This window comes from Solanum stenotomum, chromosome 4, assembly GCF_019186545.1.
Source record: "Solanum stenotomum isolate F172 chromosome 4, ASM1918654v1, whole genome shotgun sequence".
Classification (NCBI taxonomy): Eukaryota; Viridiplantae; Streptophyta; class Magnoliopsida; order Solanales; family Solanaceae; genus Solanum; species Solanum stenotomum.
The window spans coordinates 60,175,340-60,197,786 of NC_064285.1; the positions used below are offsets into that span (position 1 = coordinate 60,175,340).

The 22,447-nt window shown below is 33.9% G+C and overlaps 1 protein-coding gene and 2 pseudogenes across 2 annotated transcripts; 1 reads left to right on the forward strand and 2 right to left on the reverse strand.

The window, feature by feature from the left end:
- Window positions 1-7,814: 7,814 nt before the first annotated feature.
- LOC125861612 (methyl-CpG-binding domain-containing protein 4-like) lies at window positions 7,815-8,333 on the forward strand (annotated as a pseudogene).
- Window positions 8,334-8,340: 7 nt separating this feature from the next.
- On the reverse strand, window positions 8,341-8,882 carry LOC125861613 (methyl-CpG-binding domain-containing protein 4-like; annotated as a pseudogene).
- A 5,958-nt stretch (window positions 8,883-14,840) lies between these two features.
- Window positions 14,841-21,444, reverse strand: LOC125862420 (calcium-dependent protein kinase 2-like). 2 transcript variants are annotated; one of them, XM_049542482.1, is made up of 8 exons: window positions 20,444-21,444; window positions 19,382-19,525; window positions 19,132-19,284; window positions 16,712-16,806; window positions 15,764-15,931; window positions 15,539-15,666; window positions 15,357-15,456; window positions 14,841-15,277 (listed from the first exon to the last, which is right to left on the reverse strand). In XM_049542482.1, exons 1-8 carry the CDS (start codon window positions 21,156-21,158, stop codon window positions 15,203-15,205), a joined length of 1,578 nt encoding a protein of 525 aa, XP_049398439.1. In that variant the 5' UTR covers window positions 21,159-21,444; the 3' UTR covers window positions 14,841-15,202. The 2 variants fall into 2 exon arrangements, with proteins under 2 accessions (XP_049398439.1, XP_049398438.1); XM_049542481.1 differs by having other exon boundaries at window positions 16,712-16,827; window positions 20,444-21,441.
- Between the last annotated feature and the right edge of the window lie 1,003 nt (window positions 21,445-22,447).

A 22,447-nucleotide genomic window follows, 5' to 3' on the forward strand; every position in this document is an offset into this window, starting at 1 on the left:
TTTTTATGTTTTCTATTCTTTTCTTCTTAAAAACTCAAGTTTGATTTATAAACGTTGACAATCTCAAAGTTCAGTGAATTTGAACACTCCCTAGTGTGAATGTTAAATTTATAAAATACTCCAACTAAAAACATCCAATTTAATATATCTTCTATATTGTATATCAGTACTTATTTATATTATATTATATCAAAAGTAAGAACGATCCAACAATACAATAATAACTAAGTAATGAAATATGAGGGAGGGAGAAGAAAATATATTTAATTAAGAGGTGTAACTAAGATATGTTAAGAGTGACTAACTTTCAGTAGTAATCATAAGAAAGTTTACATCCACTACTCATAGGAACTTATACTTTATCATTCATTTTATAATTGTTTACTTAATTTTTTTATTCAATAATATGTCACGATCCGAGCCTACACCCCGGACGTGAAACGGCGTACAAGACTCCGAAAAGCCTCATACAAGCCTCATATCATTCATAACATAAGACATATGAAAAATGGTACGGAATTTAAAACTTTTAATTCATACAATCGAAAACTTCATTTAAAACAATGGAAGTCTGGACATAGTCTCACATGGTCATCTAATACAATCGAAGTCTCAAAATAGGATCGCAGCCCTTACAATAGGAAGTCTAAAAAGTGTCTAATACAATGAAAGACATGAAACAAAAACATAGCACTTGTCCTCGGATCCATGAGGGCATACCACAAGCTTTGGAGAATAGTCAACCCAAGCTTGAACTAGAAGGAATCACCTCAAATGCCGGAACCTATACTTTATAGTAAAAATAGAAGAAATATGGGTTAGCACACAAAAATGTACTAAGTATGATAGCCATGCAAAAATCATGCTTAAAAAGGACAATTTGGTTAAAAACCATGCTATATGCCAATTTTGAGAAACATCATGAACTTTAGTATAAAAGGCATAAGATACAATCATATTCAACATATAAGCCATTACAACACATTAGAACCATAACCTTAAGTAACCTAAGTTATACTTGTGCAATGTATGAATGACATCCCATAATACCATTCATACTAAGTACCACTTTGAGGCCACCATAACATACTTACCATTCTTCATTCTCATCTTTAGTCAATACTTCATGAGACAAGAAACATTCACATTCAATAAGTCATGACAAGGAAAGCAACTCATAATAACAATCCAAGTTAAACATTCATCTTTACATTAAGCCTTCAAGTCAACATTCTCATTTAGCATCATTATAAGCACATTCATTTCATTTAACATTATGACATTGAGAAACACACCATAGCCCTCTCAAAGCCTACTCATGCAATGCATGAATGACATGTCATACTACCACTCACACTTCATAGATCTTCTTGAGCAACCATAGTACCTAACTCATATCCTTAATCATAAAACATTATAACATAAAGGAACATACCATGACTACTCTCAAAGCCTATTTGTGCAATGCATGGATGAAGTCCCATATCTCCACCCACACTACGTAGTGCATTCTTGAGAAGCCATAGTTCATTATCATTCTTTGTGGGGGTAAGCATTAACCGACATAGACCATGTGAGCAAATCATGAAATCTCGATGTTACCCATACTGAATAAGGGATTCCTACTTGCCTAAGGTAGGACCATTACATTTAGCTTAGGTGGATCCACTAGCTATAAACCTATGTGGGCACATAGTTATGGGATAAGGAGATTGCTATTAGATACCCTGCCTCAACTCACGTGAGGACATCCATCTCAAGAGACTGCTACTAGAAACCCCGCCTCAACTCATGTGAGAGTTTCCATCTCATATCGCTATCCACTCGGTGCTTAGCATTATTCCCCACAGAGTACTTGACATTCATTACTTTAGTTCATTATTATGGGAATAAGAGATTGCTACTAGATACCCCGCCTCAACTCATGTATGAGTATCCATCTCAATCCCAACATTCATTAAATAGATAGATTATAGATTCAAAGGTGAGATTAGCCTTTCAACTAAGAATCCCCATATTGTGGGAAAGACCTTTCACAACATGTCATTATCATTCATTAGTGTACATTTGAGAATAGCTTTTCAATCAACACATCATTATTAACATAATCATAGAAACTTCATTCATTCTTCATTCATGAGTGTGTGTATGTGAGAATAACCTTTCAACAACACCACCATTGCATTATAGTCATGATCACATTACTTTCATTGAAACCACAAAGCATATACACAATTCTCATAGTCATGTATTGGTTTTTCATTCATTGCCCTTCAAGAATCCTATATCACAATTCATGATTCACATCTTGCATCACTATTCTATGCATGGATATTCACATATTTCAATTAGATTAAATACTACATGCATAATTTGATCACAATTCACCCACGTCAATCATCACCCACACTTTGAGATCCAATCTAACAAAATAGGGGAATTCATGGATTCATAGGTAATTCATCATAAAAAAAAGTAGTAATTCATCAAATTGATCATAATAAAAGACTATAAACACATTGGAATCGTTTTGAAAGTGAATCCATGCCATAGATTGAATACCCTAGGTTTTGGAGAATTTCAACTTTGAGAAATAGAGTTTTGAAGGGCTTTATGGAAGGAAACTATCCATAAATCAAGCCTAACATACCTTGATTGGATATCCTTCATGAAATTGGAGAGGAAATATGAGTTCTTGAGCCTTAGTCTTTAGTTATTCTTCTTCTTCAATGGTGATTTCTAGTGAGAGAAATATTTGGGAGGGAAGGAGTTTATTTTGGGGTCTTGAGAGAATGAAATAATTTCATAAGTTTGGGGGTCTATTAGGTTTATATAGTTAGTTTTAATTATTATTAAACGACCCTACTTAATTAATTAATTAACCCTAAGCCCCTCTCTTAACTCTAGCTTAAAAACTAAATGACAATTTCAGTCCTCACTCACGAAACCCCACCCACGGACCGTGGGTGGGTCCACGAGCCGTGTTGTCCATTCATGGATGGTTACTGGAACTTAGGAGGAACAGAGGAGGCCCATCCTCGACCCACGACCCCCACCTACGGGGCGTGGGTCCACCCACGTATCGTGAGTGCCCATCCATAGGTCAAGCTGTTTTTTGACGGCTTTTTGGGCAGCCTCTTGGTCCTCATCAAGAACCCTTGGTTGGTTCTTGGGGGGTCGTACCTTGACATCTACACCAAAAAAACACTTATTTTAAGCACCGGAGGTTATTTTACGACTCTTAGCTTTACATTAAACCTCAATTAGACTACTAGTTTACACTTTAGGCTCTAGCTTAGTCTTCTAGTTTTAGGGGGTGTAACATAATATTAACATTATTTTTAAAAATAGTGCAGTACATGGTTTGATATTCACGTGCAACGCACGTGCGTCAATACAAGTTATTATTAAATTATGAGTTTAAATCAAGATTTTGGGTTGATAAATTGGGGGTTCTTCGTGAACTTAAGTTTTGAAGTAAAAGTGAGTTTGCAAACTGAGTTTGAGCCCATTTTTGAAATTCTTTTACCTATTGAGTTCCTAGAGCCTTAGTAATGTTTTAATGTATTATTTTGCATATTCAAACTTCTATTTTGATATTGAGTTTTGAGTTGTTTGACCCATTTCTCTATATAATTGATGTGAGAATTATTGCTTCCAATGGATGATTGTGAATACTTGATTATTTTAGATTGTTTGTCTTTGGAATTGATTTGGAAGGGGAAGACTCAACTTTTGGAGTTATTGTTTTTTATTTAAGGTAAGTGGCTTCCTAAACTTTATATTCCAGTTGAACTCGTATACTTCCTTCGTTGCTTGTGTGTTGGGAGTAATGAGGATGAGGTGAAGGGTTAAATTGTCCACTTGTTACATCTAAATGAATAAAAAGGGGTTGAAATGAAAAAGACTATGTGTTGAACATGATGATGTGAGTTGTCTTAATGTAACCCTTGTTGATTGATTGATGAAATGCTTGAAAGCATGAATGTTTACTTAAATTATACAGATTGTTGTCTCTTTCGTGTGGTGTGATATTGCTTGTGTACATTGATTGTGAACACCGTGATGATACATGCGATGATTTATGATGTCGAGGTCTTTGCCGGCGAATGTTGTGATGCCGAGGTCTTTGCCGGTGAGTGCTATTATGCCGAGGTCTTTGCCAGTAAGTGTTATTAGGTCGAGGTCATTTTTTACGAGTGTGATTAGGTCGAGGTCATTTCCGATGAGTGTTATTATGCTGAGGTCATTGCCGGCAAGTGATAGTGTGCCAATGGGAAATGGTTCCGGCGAGAGGTTGATTATTGTGACTTGATACCTTTGATGCTTATGTGTGACTTGCTTGATACTTAAGATTGATGTATTTGTTGCGTGTGACTGAACTACTTGACTTTGAGGTTGACTTATTTAATTCACTTAAATAGTTGAATTGTGGCTATTATACTGTGAATATTGGGCCGTGTGGGCTGCGTATCGTAGAATTGCTAAGGTTGGGCTGATTTATATGCAGGTTGTAGTTTGAGGTGGTTCGGTTGGAGAGTCAGGGTATTCGTTTTCTAGCTAGTTGCTTTGTTTAGTAGGTTGCTTGTTGGATACCATATTGTTGGTACTCACCCCTTGCTTCTACAATTGGGTAGGTTCTGAGCCCGGACCCATGTGATCTTTTTCTTCTCCTAACAGTCGAGGCTCGTGAAGGATTGTGAGAGGTAGGTGTTTGTCATCCTGGCGGGTCCTCTTTTCCATTTTCTTTAAGCTTTGTTCTACTTGATAAATAAAGTCTGAGACTTGTATTTATCTTTCAAATTCTGTATTTTCATTAGTGGCTTGTACACGTGACAACCAGATTTTGGGGTATTCTTAAGAATGAATAAGTTTTCCGCCTTTGTCTTGTTTTGTTATATTGTATTTCTACATTTCTTTCATTTTCATTGGGTTGAGATTGACTTGTCTTGGTGGGAATAGACAAGTGCCATCACATCCATTTTTGGATCGTGACAGCGGTCAATCTATAGGGACGGCGAGAGAAAGAACAACTCTCACTATAGTATGTTTAGCAACAACTGAGTAGGTCTCAAAATAATCCACACTAGGTCGTTGAAGATAACCTTTAGCAACCAATTGAGCTTTATAACATCCAATGTTTCCATCAGAATTATATTTAACACGAAATACCCATTTGGAGCCCACCGGTTTGGCATAAGGGACATATGGCACAACAAACCAAGTGCCTTAACTTTGCAATATTGAAATCTCTGCATTAATAGCAGCATGCCAATTTGGATCTCTTAAAGCTTGATGAACAATGTGATGTTTTATTGGCTTAGGTAGGGATGAAAGATGTTTTGGCTTGGTGGATATTTTAGTTGTTGGAGATAATTGGGATGGTTTGGTTAATAGTGAGTCATGGGATACATTGAGATTGGAAGAATCATGAACATTAGCACTTAGAACAACTTCTCAATGGGTTTATGAATGTTATTCTTTGACCGAGTAGTCATGTACTAGGAGGATTGAATGGTCATATTTTGATCTGACTCATTTGTGTTATCAGGTAAAGAGGGGTCAGAGGATGATGAAGGAGAAAGAGACATACCTGAGTGGTGACTGAATGAATTCACAGTTTCGTTTGAGGAAGAAGCACTATCAAGTGCACTGGTGAAAGATTGTGGGACCAAGGGGCGGTGTAGTAGAGGCTACAGAAGAGGTGATAGATGAAGGTTGGTCAAGTGTAAGAGGAATGACAAAGTGGTTGGCAATCCAAGATTCAACAGTGTCATTTTGGGGTCTACTTTCTGTTAGTTTAAGAAATATATAAGGAAAAGAGTGTTCCACAAAATCAACATGACGAGATAAATAAAGGCAAGAATTTACAAGATCATAACACTTAATAATCACTCTGATTTTGTGAATAGCCTAGGAAAATACAAGGAATAGAGCGAGGTTGTAATTTATTCTAATTACAAGGACGTAACCATGGATAACATAAAAAACCAAAGACACAAACTTTGTTGTAGCTTTCTAGAGTACCATATAATCAAGAATAAGGTGAATCTCCATCTAAAGTTCAGGTGAGAAGCATGTTGATTAAGTAGGCAGCAGTAATGAAGGCATAAGTCTAGAACTTTAAAGGAAGATTGGCATTTTCCAATAATGTGATACTTGTCTCCACAACATGTCGATGACGACAATCGGCAATGACTTTGTGTTCAGATGTGTAGGAAGGAGTGAGAAAATGGGATATCCCATTCTCTTCAAAGAATGAACGGAGCTCGCCATTGTCAGAGTACAAACATATATTGAGCTTTTGAAATAATATCTCTACAGTTCGTTTGAATTTCAAAAACACAATTGAAACATCATATTTTCTCTGTAGAGGAAATAGTCAGATATATTTCATGATCCAAAAATATTGAATAATATTGAAAACCATCAAATAGAAACTTCTGGGGAAGAACTCCAAACATCTGAATAGATATATTCTAAAGGAGAAGAACTTAGTATCGAAGAGTTATAAAAGGTTGTCTTATGCATTTTATTGCATTTACAAGAATTGCAAAGAAAAAATCTTCTATAAAGATGAAGAAATATTCAAAAGCTTTAAATATGAATATTTTAACCCTCGCCTTGAGACTAGAGACCTAGACCCGACTCTTGATTCTCAACTCTTGACCGTTGATGGGATCTGGCTATTTGGCTCTCGATCCGAGATCCAACCTTGACCCCGACTCAAGCCTATGCCAGTGTTTGACCCCGACTCAATCCTATGTCAATGTTAAGGTCAAATCCTGGTTTAGATCCATATCTTCAGGATTAGGGTCTAAATTATGTCTCCAGTCAACGTCAGGTCTTGGGTCATAGTTGGTATCGGAGGTCGGGTTATGGGTTATGGAATAATCAGGTTGAGGATCAAGTTTTGGGGTGGAGTTGAGGTCAGGGTGACGGGTCGCGGTCGAGATCAGGGTCGGGTGTTATTCTTCTTTTTAATTTTCTTTGTTTGTGATTGTATGTTAGTTAACCCACGATGTTTTCACAACAAAAGTTAATAATTAAAATAATGGGTGAAAATCATTTTCACCCCTCAACTCTGCTTTAAAAATCAAACTCCCTCTTCAACTTTGAACAATAATTAAACTCCTCTCTTATTCTTTGCATTGTCCATTTTAATCTTGTTATATCACATATATGTAATACCTCTTTATATTACATATAATTTATTTTTTTAACCTATGCATTATATGACTTTTTCTTTAAGTTCATTAACATTATAAGTATACACTACAAGAAACTTGTCTTTTCACGACCTCTTTTTAACGAAGGAAGATAAATCCCATCGTTATAAGTACATTTTAACGACCAAAATAATTCTGGTCACTAAAATTAATTTTTAGTTATTAATGACGGGATATATCCGGTTATTGAAAGATATATCACCCCTTCTTTAAAACCAAATTAATTCTTTAAAAAGCGGTAATTTTTCCCTCTTTAATTATATTCATCACCTCTGTCACTCACTCACGCAGGCATAAGAAAAAATCCTTGTGTATTGTTGGGGTTTCATTCTCCATACCCTCTGAAGGTAAATTCTACCAAATTGGTGAATCAATATACTTGCAATTATTATTAGTAATTATTGAATTGAGTATTTTTTAAGTACTGTTTAAATAATTTTCCTAGTGATGTTATTTTTTATTTCTTCATAGAAGTACAAGCTTCCAAATATATAGAGGCTTATTTAATTTTATTTGTGGCTTCTTGTTTTTATTTGGTTAAAAGATCTTCAAAAGAAAGAGGAATGGATTTGATTGCCCTCAGAAATGGTGAATGATTCTCCGAAAACTCCAAAGACATCGTCGAGGTTGGCAACAATCCATCAGTGGGAATATGGGCAGCACAATTAAGAAAATGCTTGAAATAGAGGACGATTTCAAAACAGGAAGAATTTGAGGAAATCAGAAGTAGGTTTGTTGAAGAACCCTTTAACTGCGACAACAAACCCAATGGTTCTTGTGATGAACCTACCGATATTGCGTATGATTCTTCTTAAACTTGGGTGATTAACGATACCAATTTGCCTAAAACCCCATCTGAATTTAAGAAAGAATTGTACCTGAGGAAAGATTACACTGAAATGGATGCTTATTATTTCACTCCTTCATGAAAGAAACTCCGATCCTTTACAGAAGTGGGTACTTTTCTTCAACAAAATCCTGAGTTCAGTGACATTAAATTATCAAATTTTTATCTTCACTAGCTCCACAATTATGGAGGATACTATACCCTCTACAACTCTTCTTGCCAACTCCAACATGAAGGTGCAAATAGTAACACTTTAAGGTCAAATCAAATCTTTCCTCACAAAAGGTGAATCTAGCAATTGAGATATCTTTTTGCACCTTCATGTTAGAGTTGGCAAGAAGAGCAGTAGTGGGTATAGTATCATCCATAATTGTGGGGCTGGTAAACTGAAATTTGAGACTTCGATTTCACTGAACTCAGAATCTTGTTAAAGAAAACTACCCACTTTTGTAAAGGATCGAAGTTTCTAAGGAGTGAAATAATAAGAATCCATTTTAGAGTAATATTTCCTTAGGTACAATCTTCTCTTAAACCCATAAAGGGTTTTAGGTGATTGGACTTGTCAATTACCCAAGTTTGAGAAGAATCATACTCAATATCGGATGTTTATCACAAGAACCATTAAGTTTGTTGTCTCAGTTAAAGTGTTCTTCAACAAACCTACTTCTGATTTCTTCAAACTCTTCAAGTATTGATATCGTCCTCCATTTAAAGCATTTCCCACATTGTGCTACCCATATGCTCACTGATGGATTTGTTGCCAACCTCGACGATATCTTTTGAATTTTTGGAGAATCATTTGTCATTTCTGAGTGTAATCAAATTCATTCCTCTTTATTTTGAAGCTTTTTTAACTATATAAAATTCAATAAGCCTTTATATAATTTTTTTTTCTTTTGCATGGGTGAGTCATGAGTGGGTGACAGAGGTGATGAATATAAAGAGGGAAAAGTTACCAATTTTTATTGTTATTAATGAATTAATTTGGTTTTAAAGACGGGGTAATATATCTTTTAAGAACCGGATACATCCCCTTGTTAATACTTAACTAAAAATTAATTTTGATGACCGCAAATTTTTTTGGTCATTTTAAATGTACTTATAACAACGGGATTTATCTTCCTACATTAACAAATGGTCTTTAAAAGTCAAGCTTCGTGTAGTGATACTTATAATGTTAAAAAAAATTATACATAATATAAAGAGGTATTACCTATATGTGATATAACAAGGATAAAATGGATAATGCATAGATGAACGGAGGGGGAGGGGGTTGATTATTGTTCAAAGTTGAGGGGAGAGTTCGATTTTTAAAGCAAAGTTGGGGTGAAAATGAGTTTCAACCATTATTTTAATAATCAAGTTTTGTTATAAAAATATTGTGGGTTAACTAGCACACAATCACAAACAAAGAAAATAAAGAAAAAGAAGAAGAAAAAGAAGAATAACACCTACCCTGATCTTGACCTAATTCAGACCCTAATCCCAAACTGAGATTAAAGATACAGATCCAAACCAGGATCTGACCTTGATACTGACATATGATTGAGTCGGGTCAAGTTTGGATCTCACTTCGAAAGTCATATATTAAGATCACATCAAAGGTCAAGAATTGAGAATCAAGAGTCGAGTCTGAGTCTCGAGTCTCAAACTCACGTTTAAGATCAGGGATTCAGGATCCCCAGTCGAGATTCACGTTTAGGGTTGGAAGTTAGGTCCTTGGTCAGGATCAGGTTCATAAGTTTGGGGAAGGTTGCATTTATAATAGCATTCCACACTTGACCAAAAATAGTGGGGAATTTGGAAAAAAAATCAACAAATTTGTCTAGATGAATTATATGTCATGTATCAAGGAAAGGATAAAATTATGACAATCAAAAAATAAAAAAAAAACTAAGAGACTAATATACTAAGAGAAATTTTAGTAGCTTAGTTAGTTGATTACCTGAATTTTTGCCTTGTTGGTAAGAGTTTGATTCTCCACTTTCTAATCTCCTCCATAGTTTCCCTTTTCAAAAATAATTTTTAAAAAATGACATCAAAATAAATCATATAAACATGGAAACAAATCAATCGGCATTTAGAAAAAAAATAGACATTGTTACCCCATTTTACTAGTAGTTAAACAGTTATGTTCATATATGGTGATATCTTCATCTCCTTTTTTGGGGAACAATTTATGACGAAAATTCCTCTCAGATGTTCGTTCTTTTATCCAAATCTTACAGTAAATGAATAAAGAGAGAAACAAAAAGTGAAAAAAAGGATTCGAAAATGAAAAAAACTATACAGATTCACATAGGAGAATAGGCATTCGATAATTCGGTTCGGTTTCAATTATTTTTCGATTTTTGATTCTTGTAATAGTGTTACTAAACATCTAACCGAGTTATTTCGGTTCAGTTTTTGTTAATTCGATTCGATTTTTGTTTGTACAAAAAATTAATTTCACAATTCACACAAAAATTTAAAAAAATGGAAAAGAAAACAGAAGCATGTTGAACGAATACCATGGGTCGCGGTTGAAATTGATGGTCGCTAACTCGTTAATTGCTGGTCGACAATCCTGGTCGCGGCGCTGGTTGCTCCCCTGGTCGCGGCGATTGCTGGTCGGCAGTCCTAGTCGCGACGCTGGTTACTACCCTGGTCGCAGCGATCGCTGGTGGCGGTGATCGCTAGTCGGTTGGTTTTACTTGAAAAATGTAAAGTTGGAACCTAAAAAGTGCAACGCAAAGTAGAAAAAAGGAAAGAAAAGTTGAAGCCCTAATGCTAGTTGGCACTTGACAGTTGTTAATTTGCTAAGGGTAAAAAGAAATAAAACTTAAAAGGCAAACTAATATAATATAAATATTAATAATTACATAATATATATATATATATATATATATATAGTAAATTCCTGTTAAACCGAAATACCGAAAAATACAAAATACATATCCAAAACCTAACCGAAATACCAAAAATTAAAAAAATACATCCCGAAAATTAAACTGAAAACCGAAATACTAAAAATCGAACTGAAAATCAAAATACCAAAATCAAAATACCAAAAAAAAGGTCCAATTTGGTATTTATGTCCAGCCCTAGATTCACATACGAAATAATCAGGGCTTGAAGGAGACTCTTATTGTTTGTAGGATGAAAGAGAGACAAAGAGAAGAGTTGGAGGTGATCTGAGGAATATAAATGAATTAGGATTTAGAAAATTGTGAGGGTTAAATAAATAGTGAAAGGGAGAAGTGTGGATCATCCGATTAAATTGATTGAACGGAGGAGATTAAAATGATTAAATAGGTCGGATTTTGGGTTGTTTTGTTGGGTCATGAATTGAATCAATTTAATTAGGGGTTGTAATTGGTTTGAAATTTTCGCTAAAATTGACATAATTTGGATAGTTTTTTGAAAAAAATAAAAATTAAATTTGTATTTAGGATCGAATGACCTGGGAGGCCCCTGTACTTGGCTTCGTTTATCAGTTGAACCCTTCTACTCATCGCTTTGCCAAATGAACCCTTAAACTCAATGAAACTCTATTTTTTAAACCCCTCTGACCATTGACCGAGCTTATGTAGCACTGAAATGGCTTAATTGGACAAATACATGGCTCCACGCGTTTTGAAGCAAGTGAATACAATATTTTTAATTTAAAAGTATCAAAATTATAAGACAAAACAATAATAATAATTTTTTAAAAAAATAATACTAAAAACCTCCTTCTTCTTCACTCCACCCCACCTCGCCCCACCCCCCACCCCTTCTATCTTCTTCTTCAACCCCACCCCACCCCACCCTTTTCTCCTCTTCTTCTTCAACCTCAGCCCCCACCCCCCATCCTCCCCCGCCCCTACTCATTTTCTCTTCTTCTTCTTCAACCTCAGCCCACATCCAACACCCCCACCCCACCCTCCCCCACCCCTACTCCTTTTCTCTTCTTCTTCTTAGACGTACACATTATCACAATAAAATCATCAAATAAAAAATTGAAAAAAGTTTTTTTGCAAGAAAATATACCATTCACCATTTTTATAAACTTAATTCTTTAAGATCTACTACTTGAATTTACATATAAATATATTTTTTTCAATTTGAAGTTTTCTTGATATCTTTTTTTATCAAATCAAAATAAATAGAACCATAAAGCATGTTCAAGAATTAATTATAATCTATCACATTTTGTGATTGAAGAAATTTTTGAGTATGAACTACGAAGAAAGATGAAAATGATAAAAGGTGGGAACAAAGAAGATGAAGTGGGAAGGGAGAGAAATGGTACAGTTAGAGAGAGAGTGAGAAAAGTGCATTTTTTTAAATATTATTTAGTTATTAATATTTAATTTCTAATGTGTCATTAAAATAATAATAATAATAATAATGTGTCATTAAAAAATGACGTCGTATTTCATGTGTAAAATGAGTGTACTACACGCACATCCATCAGATAAGAAAGGGGTCTAAAATATTGTGTTTGAATGAGTTTAAGGGTTTAGTTGGCAAAGTCGTAAGTACAGGGATCCAACTTACAAATCGAGTCAAGTACAAGGGTCTCTTAGGCCATTCTGCCTTATTTAAATGTAATACTACAACAATACAATAAAATAATACTAATAAAATTTTAAAATAATTTGTAATAATGAATGTCATATAAAATACTTTATTTAAATGAGTTAAATTCATGATGATAAATGCATTTTATAGTTTTGTTATAACTAAAAGGCAATTAAATTTTTCAAAAATAGGTATAATAATAATATAATATAGAGAATATTATTTTTTAAATACAATATAAGTGGTAAAATGCCACGTAAAATTATGAGTAAACTAACTATATGAAAGTACAATTTATTTTTGTTGCAATATATATTCAACGTTATTGGCTAAGGGGCCGTTTGGTAACTGTATAAGTTGCATTTTATTCATGTATAAATAGTTGCATTAGTTTTATTATATTTGGTAGAAGTTCTGTATTAGGTGGAAAAGTCAATATAACGTATACTATGCTTGGTTGGTAGGATTTCAAATTTTGTATTAAAGTTATTCATGTATTAATTTTATGCGGTGTTTAGTTGTGTTTTTTGTAGTCCTACATAATTAATATCTACATAACTTATGAGGGAATCTATGTATAAGTTACGCAGGGTAGAAGATGAAATAAATTATGCAGATATTAGTTATACATATATTAAAATAGTAAATTACACATTTACCTCTATTAATTTATTTTTTATTTTTTTATTGAAAACTTTACCTAACTATACTATTTTCCTAACTTTTTTTTTACTCTTTTTTAATTCACAATAACTTTTTTTTTCCTGTTTTCATTTGAAATCCAAATGTAATATTTTATTAATATTACAAATTGAATTGTATATGTTTTGCTGGCACATATGTTAATCATTTATTAAGGTTATATATTATTAAATATATTCCACTTATTTAATTAATATGTATTATTATTTTGTTTAGGATGTGAATTTATACATAATTCATATATTCGGTATATTAAAAATGTATAAACAATATATACAACATATTAGAATATTTACATTATATAAAATAGGATATTATAATGTACTTGAAATATAGTAATCGTATTTTATTTTTATAAGTTATAAACATAAAGAAAATAACAAAATGAAAAAATAACGGTCCCAATTTAGTATAGAGGGAAACATTTTTTTATTTACTTTTTATTCAAAAAGTGGGAGAACTTATATTATTTGCTTACTTCTTTATTTGTAATTATATATATATATATATATATATATATATATATATATATATATATATATTAATTTACAATAAATTCAATATTTAATAGTTAATACTTTATGTATTGTGATCTCTACATAACTATATAGGAGTACATGCATAACTAAAGCATGCATAACTAATACCTACATAATTAAACTCTGCATAACTAATACCTGCATAACTCTACCCAGTAACCAAACGGCCCGTAAGAGTACTTTTAGCAACAGAAAAAAGTTGGTGTAAATATTGTTAAAAAAAGTTTATGTAACAATAAAAAATATTGTTGCTAAAAGCTAAGTTATGCAAAAAAAAAAAGTTGTTGTCACAAATCAATTTTGTTGGTAAAAGGTCACATGGTTATAAAGCTTATGCGATTATTTAGCAATAAAAAATATTATTGCAAGAAATTTATATTTATAAGGTGAGTTAAATTATAGCTCTAATTTAAATTAATTGAATGTCCTATTTTCAATTGCATTGAATGCTAACTTGCTTATATGGAACTGACTTTGTTAAGTTGTTTAAATGAAATTTGTTTGACGTACTATATTTGAAAGTTCAACTACATTTATATTTAAAATTCACTAAAATTTGTGAATAATTGAAAATGCAAGTAAAATTGATTTTGACTAAGATTTTCATTATATATAGTTATTTAGGAATCGTTTGATAGGTTTTTTTCCGAGTGAAGTTGTTTTTACATTAAATTTTGCATAAATAATACTATATTTGTATTCTTTTGCTATGTATGAAATTCAACACACCTAGTATAGTGTTTGGTATGCAATTTTAAATCTATATAACATACATGTATAAGATACTAGGAAAGTGCCTTAGCCCGCCCCTACCTCACAAGTCACGTCCAAGTAAGAGTAACAACAAACACGCACATACACTCAACACAACAAATAAGACTCGAGGTGTCAAATGGTGTGACTTGATTTTGAGGAGAGGCACAATAAACAAAAGGTGGGTGAGTCTCCATACAAGGAGAGCAATGAACTCCAGGGTGATTCGCGCAAAAATTCTCAGTTTCTTTTTACGAGAGATCTTTATTTTACATATAAAAAAACTTTGAAAATAACACAAGATATCTTTACAAGGTCATTTGTTTCTATTCAAATAGTAAAAGAGCCAATGTTCACTCATTTCCTCTGTGCTCTGAGTAGACAATTCAACATGTGAGAAAAAGAACCACAGAGAACATAGATTATAGAAACAGGAATCACCAATTTACAGGTTTCGACTGGAGAACTTCAAAACGCCAACTAGTTCAGGTTGGTCATGTACTTGATGTCGGTCATATGGGCAGCGCAACAGTTCATTGAAGAATCACTCCCGAGTTTTACCTCCAACGACTAGGAGACTCGTGTTATTAGAAGAGCTTGCCTGGTTGTTTAGCTCCACTTCTCATCATTGTACAAAATTCCTCATAGTTGATTCTTCCATCCTGTAAATATGACAGAACCAATACGTGTTAAGAAAAGTTTGATCGTTTTGGAATATGATTTAAGAGTAACCAAACTCACATTATCAGCGTCTACTTCAGATATTATCTCCCTTATACTAGCTGGATCGCCTATTCCATGCTCTTCCATAGATGTTTCGAGTTCATCTCTTGTGATGAACCTGCATTATACAGAAGAAAACTCAACTGGTTTAACAATTCCACACATTGATCATCCACTGCTGCATTTGCAAAAGGACTTACCCGCTACCATCTTTATCGAAATACTGAAATGCTTTGTATAGATTTTCATCTCTTTCAAGTCTATGTTTATGCATGGTAGCAGTGATGAACTCAATATAGTCGATCGAGCCATTTCCATCCACATCAGCCTGAAGTGGACAAGATATTAGTTATTTCATGGTACACCAATTGACAACAAAGTGAAAGGAAGAAACAGTTGATGTGTCTCGAGTAATTCAGCCTTACAGCTTCCATCAATTGCTTTACTTCCGCCTCTGTGAGCTTTGATCCAAGTCTGGCCAATCCGCTCTTCAATTCTTCATACGTGATCGTTCCACTATTATCGGTGTCAATGTTATGGAACATTGATTTGAGCCCCTGAATTTCATCTGCTGAGAGATTCTCAGCAATGACCTGATACCAAAACCATTTCAATTAGCAGTGAGCTAGTTCAGGGTAAATGAATTCACAAGAATGAGTAAACGAACTAATTTCATAGAAGAAGGAATTCACAAGGAGGATAAAACAAATCATCCAATTGCACTAGGCTCAAGGAGGGACACTAAACATTCCCACAGACATCAAGTAGCATGTCAAGACAATCTGCATCCAATTTGATCCAGTAGTTGAACCTTCATTTGTTGATTGCAACAAATATTGTCAAGATACTATCAGTGCGTTGTCCGTTAGTGTGAAAAGGAAACACTAAAAAGAGTAAAGTTCATTTCTGAAATATGCTCAGATTTATATTTAGAAGAACACCAGCACACTAAATTCACCAACTTCATTCAAAGGATATGATTCACAACAAATATGGTCTCTTAAGCTCATATTATAATTATGCTCTTCTAAAAGTTGTTTGTTTGAAAGAAAGGAATATAATTAGCGTTCTTATGTTTGATGTAAACAGGAAGTTGTAAGCTTCTGCCGCTTACTCGTCTAAGAAATTGGGCCAAAAGGTAAGTGGTTTTCCTCATCTTGTATCTGTTTTCCTCTTCTTTAGGCAAATAAAACAGAGAAGTGAATTTGAAATAATGCCGTTTACACCCTTTTCCCCTAACATCACATTAGACTGAATGAATAAAATAGGTTCAAATGGAATATTCATATAGCAAACCCCAAATAGCTAAAGATTGACATATAGTTGTATTGAGTTACAGCAAAGAAATCAGAGTCAACTAACTCCAATGTTACCTTTAAAGCAAGTCTCTTGAGTTTGTTCATAGCTCTGAATTGCTTCATTCTTGAGAGGACAGCATTATCTAATGGTTTATCTGATGCTACTCCACCTACCTTGAGCCAAGGATGCTCTATCACCAGGCAAATCAAAAGATCGGTTAGATTGTATTCTCTAAGTATATCATTCATCTATGCATGGTCTAAGTTAATCTGAGTTCGAATACTTAACCAGAATAGCAAAAATATGTGTTCCTGTTGATACAGATGAGTGAAAGCATAAATAGGGATCAGACACTTTAAAGATTTAACTATGAAATAATGATTGATTCCAAGGTTTTAAACAAGGGGTAACACGTCCTAGTGTCTGTGACGAAATAACATTTGAAAGTATGTAAATCACATCAATTTTTACCTTAAAACTAAAAGGGAAAAGGATCAAAAATACCCTTCAACTTTGGTTTATTGTTTGACTTTACCCTTGCCGTTAAAATGAAGTTAATTTTACCCCTCCCGTTACTAATTTCACCATATTTACCCCTCATTTGACGGAAAGCCCAAAATTGACCCAAATTACCCGTTTTTAAAAAAAAACCCACTCCCTATTTTTAACCCAATGCCCCGATCCCTGTAGAGGACCCGTATAACCCAATGCCCTGTTATCCATTCCCATTTACCCATTCTCTCTCTTTGAAAAGATAATCTCCTTTTCTCCATCAGAAGCTAAGTCCAAGAACAATGAGTTGAAGAAAAGATAACCCCTTTTCTCCATCAGAATTTGTACTTATGGTTGTTAAGATATCGAATTGAACAAATCTTCTTTGATTATTGTCTTTCTATAACATTTAGTTGTTGATTACGAGTTAGGATTTGTCTCCAAATGTCTGACTCATTTATTTGCCTTTTTACCGATATGTATTAATACATTCGGATTACTAATGCAGATTCTGCCTCTCTTCAGCAAAGCATCAAGTAATACATTTCAACAGAACAGATACTAGGCTAGCAAACAATGGGATTCCTCTTGAGCTTCAAAAACTCAGATGTCGTGTGAATTTTCAGGCATTGAAATTCACTCCAGATATTGAGGCTTTGGGAGAAAAATTGGTACGAATGCTTTAGGGGAGAGGGCCATTTGTAGCATTGCATCTAAGATATGAGATGGATATGTTGGCATTCTCTGGTTGCACCCATGGCTGCATTGAGGAGGAAGCTGAGGGGTTATATGGGTTAACCGGGTTATCCTCTAGAGAGGTCGGGGCATTGGGTTAAAAATAGGGAATGGTTTTTTAAAAAAAAAAATCAGGTAATTTGGGTTAATTTTGGGCTTTCCGTCAAATGAGGGGTAAATATGGTGAAATTAGTAACGGGAGGGGTACAATTAACTTCATTTTAACAGCAAGGGTAAAGTCAAACAATAAACCAAAGTTGAGGGGTATTTTTGAACCTTTTCCCAAACTAAAATAAAGGTAAAGGAAAGTCAACTAATCCCACTATTTTGAGCTGCAAACAGTAAGCCTTCTCATGTTTGGTGTTACTATCTTTTAGGTTTCATATCTCCTAGGCTCCATGTGGAAACAAGTGATTTGAAATCTATCGCATTGAACACAAGAATGTCATTTTGAGAACATACATGAAGATGAATTTAACTTTAAAATCAAATCATTTTATAACCCTTCCGAACGGATTTCGACAAGGCCATAAACATGACTCCAATCTGGTGTTTAATTTTTTATTTCAATAATCGACCATAACAACTTCAATAACTACACCTAGATTCCGAGCAAGTTGTGGTTATTTAATTAATCAGTCATAAAAATAAATATATTTACAGCTTTCATTTTCATGTTTTATTGATTTATTAACTGAACTAGGAAGTAGAAAGGAGAGAAGCACTTGAGCAGAGGACTCACATATTAGAAGAAGACGATGTTTAAAGAAAAGTAAATTGTTTCAAAAGAAAAAAGAAGCAAAAGTAGTAGAAGAAAAGGTGTAAACCCCGAAGAAGAAGCACACAATGATGGCAAAGATCATACTAAAGCATATGTGAAGAGGAGTCCTAGTACTAAAATTGTTCAATGACCAATTTCCACTATTTCTCAAGAAAAAATTGAGTTTAAGCACTTCTCACAAGATTACTTTGAGCCATATAGTTGTATGCTCCATCGTTTTAAGCGATGAAGCGATCGCTTTCGATAACATTATTCACATGCCAAACCTATTTGGTTATCAAGAAAGAACTCATTATGAAGCAATACCATCAATAAACTGTAAGACAAATTTAAAATAGATCTATGCAACGTCACCAAATACATGACAAACTAAACTTCGCATCCTTTGAGGATTCATTTAGAAAGCAATAGCGGCAAACATTACTACTCAGTGTGAAACCATTACGACTATTAAAGTCAATGAACTATTTTTTGAAGGATGCATACCAAGAACTTGAGCAGCAGAAATACGTTGCTTTGGGTCTTTATTGAGCATCTTTCGGACCAGGTCCTTGGCACTACTTGTGATAGAGGGCCAAGGTTGACTTTCAAAGTCAATGTCTTCTTTTAATATGGCATCAAATATACCTCTCTCGGTTTCTGCATTATAGATTACAAAAACCAATAAACACAACTAGTCCTAGATAAAACCACACTGTAAACTGATAATTATGCAGAAGAGAGCACTTGACTTTACCTGCCCAAAAGGGAGGCACACCACTGAGTAGTATATACAACATAACACCTGCACTCCAAACATCTATTTCCTTGCCATAACTCTTCCGTAAGACTTCAGGGGCAACATAGTAAGCACTCCCAACTATATCCTTGTACACCTTACCTGCAAGGAATGCCATTATTTTATTACACCAAACAAAGTATGAGGCAAAGAGCAGGGATAGAATCAGTAAAGAAGAGTGGAAAAGTCATGCAACCCCTGCTTAGGTTGTGTAAGTTCAAAAGCCGGTAAGAAGAGAACAGGATTATCTTAATTCAGATAATGAGCTATCATCTTGTAGAATAGCCAATTTTGTATAATGGTAAGCAAGGTTCGTAGAAGTTTAATCAGGCCTAAAATAATTTGAACTTCCTAAGCAAAGGAGAGAAGAGTCTGAACAGGCTGCAGAAATATAAGTAACTTTACATGCCAATTTGAACAGACTCGAGACATTAATGACAAATTCTAGGAACCCTTTATGATGCTAAAAAGGCATGAATGCATTTTACTTATTGCCTGAATTGATGACAATGATTGTTGCAAAATCTTTCCAGTAAAAAGTGAGGCCTCTTTGGCACAGAAACATTGGATTAGCAGGCTAGCACGTTAATAATGATGCGAACATCTCCGGAGTCTAAACAGATAAAGTCCTCTACTTCTAAACTTAGCAATCAGGATCTTAGCCTACATAGATACAATTACTTTTGATATGTAGATAGCAGACCTAAATCTAGAAAAGATGGAAGGTCTGTGGTTTGATGATTTCATTAGAATTGCCATCAAAAAGACTCATCCCAAAGCTGCTACATACAACAGCATATCCATTATAGTTCCATAAGGAAGTCTAGGAAGGGTAGAGTGTACATGGACCCTCGGCTTAAGAAAAGCAACAACACAACATTGACAAAGACATAAGCAGTAACGACAACAGGATAGTAAGAAAATCGAGCCATAAGCGAAAACAAGTAGTAACAGAAAACTAATAATGAGAAATACGGAAATAGTAAAATAATATTAATAAAAGCATACAGCAGAGTTAACCTTCTTCAATGAACATGGACAGCCCAAAATCTGTTGCCTTCAAAGCAGCATTTTCACTCTTGTCTGACAAGAGAAAGTTCTCAGGCTTAAGATCACGATGCATAACACCCATAAAATGGCAAACATGTACAACATTAACAATAGCTCTACACATTGATGCAGCAGCTCTTTCAGTATAATGCCCCTTAGCTATGATCCTATCAAATAACTCTCCACCAGCACACAACTCCATAACAAGACACACTGAATTCTTATCCTCATAAGCACCTTTAAATGCAACAATATTTGGCTGTCCACTTAAATGCTGCATAATCTGAATCTCTCTTCTCATATCAGCTTTATCAGATTTAGTAACAAGTTTCTTCTTTGATATTGACTTACAAGCATATTGATGACCAGTTGCTATTTCAGTACAAAGAAATGTAACCCCAAATTGACCTCTACCCAATTCTTTACCTAGTGTATAGTGTGCCTTAATATCCTCAAATGCCTTACCCAAAATGGTTTCTTGCTTGAAAACTGGTTTAGCACTTGCTTGAGGCCTCAAGGGTAATTGAGTTTCTGGGCCTGGAGATTTAGTATACTGAATTTGAGATTGATGGGTTCCATGATTATGCCCTTTACCCCCAACTCCACCCCCATCACTCCCACTTGATCTATAATGCCCATCAGACTTAGACTCTGCTGGTTTACTTTTGCTCAAACAAACACCCATTTATCTCAACAGATCCAGAAATCAAGAATCAAGAAAACAACAACCCCAGATGGAGATTCAAGAAAGATTAGAATCTAAGTTGAAGATACTAAAGACACCATGATAGTGATACACAAAAAGATTGGATTTTTATTCAAGAAATACCAAAAAGAAAGATTTTTTAAGGAATTCTTCAAGATTCTAGATAGGAATTGTTAATTATATCAAAAATTGTAATGAGTTTGGATTGAATCTTATAGGGAAAGTTATGAACACTGAAACCTTGGTCAGCATAAATACTATAAACCCTTTAAACACTGACAAAGGTACTAAAAAAAGTGGAGAAAAGAAGAGAATTTTTTGGAAAGGATAATTTTATTTAGGTGGGTTGTTACAACCAATAATTATAAAATTCGGTTTTGGTTCGCAGACTAAATTATTCATAATTATAAATATGGATTGAATGAAATAAAATGTTTCAAGCTTAAGTTTAAGATTACTAATAAAAGTTATGGTAGAGCGATAAGAACTCATTCATCCTTAATCAAGAAGTCTCGGATTTGAGTCCCCTTGGGTACAGACTACAGAGTCTCTTTTGTTAGAGAGCACTTTACGTCCAATGTGAGACTTTCCAGCGTGAATCAGATTTAGTCTGACTCCAATGTGGATACCAAACACCGAGTGGAAAACCAAAAAAAAAAAGATTAAGTTTAAAATCATGAATCTGAATTTTGTCGAACTCCAATTTGGATACCAGACACCAATTGGGAAACCAAAAGAAAAAAAATGTTTAAGATTAGATTTATACTGGTTTGATTAATCTCAATCTATATGTTATTTGGTAGAATGTATTAGAGAATCTAATACATATACTAGTTATACACGATATTAACATATTAAATATTATTTTTATACACTATACCGAAATGATCCTTATCCTAAGTCTTAATAATTAGCTTAATTAGTGGAGTTATTCTTTCTACAGAGTGACAAGTTTTGTGGTAGGTATGGCTGGAGCTGTCTTTGTGGGGCTAATTATGCACTAGGTCAATGTACATAGTTTATTCATTAATCATGTTTAATCCTTTCTTAAACACTTGTACATTTCTACTATAATATATGTTATATAATAATTGAACTAAACTTGACAATATTCTATTATTAGTTTTTGGTACAACAATATTCCATTAAGAGTAATAATATTTATACACAGTAGAATATTAATAGAGTAAGTTATCTCAAGGAATAAGATGGTATTTGACTTTTAAGACCTATACATTTTATTAGTGGTAGAGTCAAAAAAGTTTATT